Genomic DNA, 3,863 nt, shown 5'->3' with positions numbered 1-3,863 from the left:
TTGTCAAGGTGGGTGCTACTATCATCCCCATTTCACAAAGGAGAAACTGAGGCACAAAAAGTTTACGTGCCCAAGGTCACGTGGCTTGACTGCATCCTCAGTTATTCATGTATTTACACACCCCTTCATTGATGGTGCTGGGGGTCAGAGGTGAATGAGGCAGTCCCCATCCTCGTGGAGCACAGGGTCTGATGGGGGCTTTGGGGGACACAGCAGAGGACTTGGCTAAAACCCAGGGGTCCAGAGAGTCTACCCCAAGGACCACAAGGCCCCAGCTTGCTACAGCGCAGGGGTTAAACAACCAGCCCTGTGGACAGCTCTGTCTGTCTGCCACTCACCAGTTGTGCCAGTTTTCTCATCTCTTAGACTTTTGGTGAAAATTAAGTTATGTGTATCTATAATAGATGGAACAGAGTCTGGTACATCACAAGTGCCATATATCTACATATGAGCCCTGGCCTTTGGAGTTCACAGAGGAGAAATCAGACCCTCTAATGTGACATGGGAAAGGGGCAGGCAGGTGTGCCTGGGCTGGGGTGCAGGAAAGAGAGAAGGCATGCTCCCTCAGACCTCATTTCTTATTTTTTATTTTATTTTATTTTTTTAATTTTTTTTAAATTTTTTTGGGGGGTACACCAGGTTCAATCATCTGTTTCCATACACACATCCCCGAGACCTCATTTCTCAGATGTGTGTGGGAACAAAAATTGCAGGGACTTGGTTGATTTAAATGATAGCTCAGTTCTAAGGACGGAGACAGGTAAGTTTTCCAGGGAGATTTTCCTTCTCTCATTTCCTCTCCACGCTTCATGAAAACCCTCTTCACCAGGCCTTGGCCAGCCAGCCCTGCAGCCGTGCAAAATGAGGAGTCTGTCTTTTCCGGGTGCACAAAGGGACCTGCTGTGATTCTCATTTAAGAGCGAGGCGCTTCCTGACCAGAAATGACTCAGAGAGATTTGTCGGCGGAGGGCTGCAGCTGCCATCCTGGGATTAATTTGGAAGCGCTGGCTCAGGATGGCAGGGCTGCTGGCTGCCCACAGAGGTCAGGCCTTCTCCGAGCCTTCTGTCCGGGTCAGTCCCAGGGCCTCTCTCTGAGGAAGCTGCCACCTCAGAGAGGAAATGACTGGCCTGCAATTCACCCCTGGAAAATTCTGCTGAGGCGTCTCTCTGCCCTCTTGTTCTAGCGATGGTGCTGAGGGCGGGCACGTGGGAGGATATTTATTCTGTTGTTCAATCAGCAAATCATTATTCAATCAACAAACACTGGTTCAGTACCTCCTATGTGCCGGGCACTGGGTGAGGTCCAATGATGCAAAGTTAAATACGATGTTGTCCCTGCTCTCAAAGAACTTCAGCCTCATGTGAGAGAGACACCGGGCAGGTAATTACTCATTGTGACATTCTTATGGGTTGAGGATTCTATTCCTCAGGCTCTGTTTGCAAGTGATAAAACAAAGCGAAAACCTCAAACTTGGCTAGGCAAAAAAGGGATGTGATAGTCATTATGTAACTGAAAGGTTCAGGTACAGCTTGACTCAGGGGCTCAAAACATTTACCAGGATTTACTTTCTCTCCAGCGCAGAACTCATGGTTTTGATTTCTGTGGTAGGCTGAATAACGGACCCCACCCCCCTCCAAACGCGTCCATGTATGTCCTCATCCCAGGGGACCTGTGAATATGTTATCTTACGTGGTGAAAGGGACTCTGCAGATGTGATTCAGTGTAGGATCTTGAGATGGGCGGATTATCATGTGGGTAACGTGATCACAAGGGTCCTTATCAGTGAAAGAGGGGAAAGAGAATCAGTCAGAGAGAGGAGATGTGACTCTACGGAAGTCGAGATCAGAGCGATGCCCTTGCTGGAAGGGGCCAGGAGGCACGGAATGTGGGCAGCCTCTAGAAGGGGCTGGGAAAGGCAAGGCATGGGTCCTCTCCTGGAAGGGCCAGAAAGAATACAGCCCAGCCGACATCTTGATTTTAGCCCAGTGAGGCTCATTTCAGACGTCCGAGCTCCAGAACCATAAGATAATAAGTCTGTGTGGGTTTTTTAGGTTTTTGCAACTTTATTTTTATTTTTTAATTTAATTTTTATTTTATATTGGAGTATAGTTGATTTACAACGTTGTGTTAACTTCAGGTGTACAGCAAAGTGATTCAGTTATACATATACACATATCCATTCTTTTTCAGATTCTTTTCCCATACAGGTGATTACAGAATATTTATTTATTTATTTATTTTAATTTTATTTTATTTATTGGCTGCGTTGGGTCTTCCTTGCTGCACACGGGCTTTCTCTAGTTGATATGAGCGGGAGCTACTCTTCACTGTGGTGCATGGGCTCCTCATTGTAGTGGCTTGTCTTGTTGCAGAGCACGGGCTCTAGGCATGTGGCCGTCAATAGTTGTGTCACGTGGGCTCAATAGTTGTGGCTCACAGGCTCCAGAGCACAGGCTCAAGAGTTGTGGCACACGGGCTTAGTTGCTCTGTGGCATGTGGAATCTTCCCAGAGCAGGGCTTGAACCTGTGTCCCCTGCATTGGCAGGCAGATTCTTAACCACTGCACCACCTAGGAAGTCCATGATTACAGAACATTGAGTAGAGTTCTCTGTGCTATACAGTAACAAATCTGTGTTGATTTAACACACATCTTCCTTGGTTCCAATCTAGCAGAAAAGATAGGTCTTTCTCCCTGGTAACTCCTACACAGGTCCTGGTCATGACTCTGATTGGACCAGCTTGGGTCACATGCTCATCTCTGAGCCAATCACCTGGCTAGCAATGCTCTGATTGGCCAGGTGAGAGTCAAGGCTCCACCCTTTGAGGGGGTAGTGCCCCACAGGAACATCCTGTACTGAGAGTCTTGGCAGGTGAAGGAAATCCAGGGTTCTCCTCCCATTAGAAAGGGTAGTGTAGCTAAAAGTAGCAACACTTCTCTACCACAGAGGAGGGCGCATTCTCACCCAGTTTTGTTTTTTTTAACATATGAAAAGACATTTTATTATTTTACTATATAACGTATTAGTGAAAATACCCAATTGTATTTTCTCAAGTGGCAAATGAGATGCAGGATAACATGTCTCTTTGTTTCCTGAAAACCTCAATATCATCTGTCTTTTGGAGGATTCAGTTTCCTGTGATGTCTATGATACTGGCCATGAGGATACCAACGGTGTTTAGTAGTAAAGAACATTTTGCTAAGTTGTTCTATCATGGGTCCTTGCTCTAAGTGTTCACCCTTTTCTTCTAATCCGGTTTTCAGCACTAGATCATGTGTTTCTTCATTATTCTGCATGGGATCTGGCCAAGGGATAGCTTTTGTGTGTTCATACGGAACGTCCACAGAAGGGTGATACCATCCTGTTGTCCTGCCATCAGATGTCAAGGCAAGCTCTACGTTGCAATTATCGTCATCTGGAAGAGAAGAATACGTAGATTTATGACAGATAAAATATAAGGCGCCATTCTGAATTGGAAACAAGTGTTGCAAGATAGTTCTGCTTGATATCGTCCATTTTACTGCTGCCAATGCCATCGTGAATCAAGATGCTTATCAGGTAGTATGAAGAGAAACTGCTTTTAAAATCTGCTTCTAAAAAAAAAATCTGCTTCTAGGTATACCTGTTTTCCCCCCTTGACTGCAGCTCACTGCCAGCCCGCCCTCTTGCCTCCCTCACCCAGTTTTAAGATAAGAGGAAAGAGTTTTGGGGGGCATTGGGAGACTTGGGTTTTATTCCCAACTTTCTCTCTCCTAAGCTGTGTGACCTCAGGTAGGTGGTGCAATATCTTTGGTCCCCTGTTTTCTCACCTGTAAAATGGGGCTGATGGCCACAGCCTTGTGACTTCCTCAGGCTGGGATCAT

The 3,863-nt window shown here is 46.2% G+C and overlaps 1 protein-coding gene across 1 annotated transcript; it reads right to left on the bottom strand.

Moving 5' to 3' along the window:
• Nucleotides 1-2,121: 2,121 nt before the first annotated feature.
• On the bottom strand, nt 2,122-3,536 carry LOC130859382 (39S ribosomal protein L42, mitochondrial-like). Its single transcript, XM_057746751.1, has one exon. It carries the CDS (start codon nt 3,534-3,536, stop codon nt 3,108-3,110), a length of 429 nt encoding a protein of 142 aa, XP_057602734.1. The 3' UTR covers nt 2,122-3,107.
• Between the last annotated feature and the right edge of the window lie 327 nt (nt 3,537-3,863).

Source organism: Hippopotamus amphibius, chromosome 8 (assembly GCF_030028045.1).
Source record: "Hippopotamus amphibius kiboko isolate mHipAmp2 chromosome 8, mHipAmp2.hap2, whole genome shotgun sequence".
In the NCBI taxonomy this organism is placed as follows: Eukaryota; Metazoa; Chordata; class Mammalia; order Artiodactyla; family Hippopotamidae; genus Hippopotamus; species Hippopotamus amphibius.
Note: the sequence above shows the minus strand (reverse complement) of the source record. Positions and strands in the feature narration are given on the sequence as shown.

Excerpts from the sequence above, each read along its gene's own strand:
- LOC130859382 (XM_057746751.1), bottom strand. The coding sequence starts at position 3,536 with ATGGCATTGGCAGCAGTAAAATGGACGATATCAAGCAGAACTATCTTG.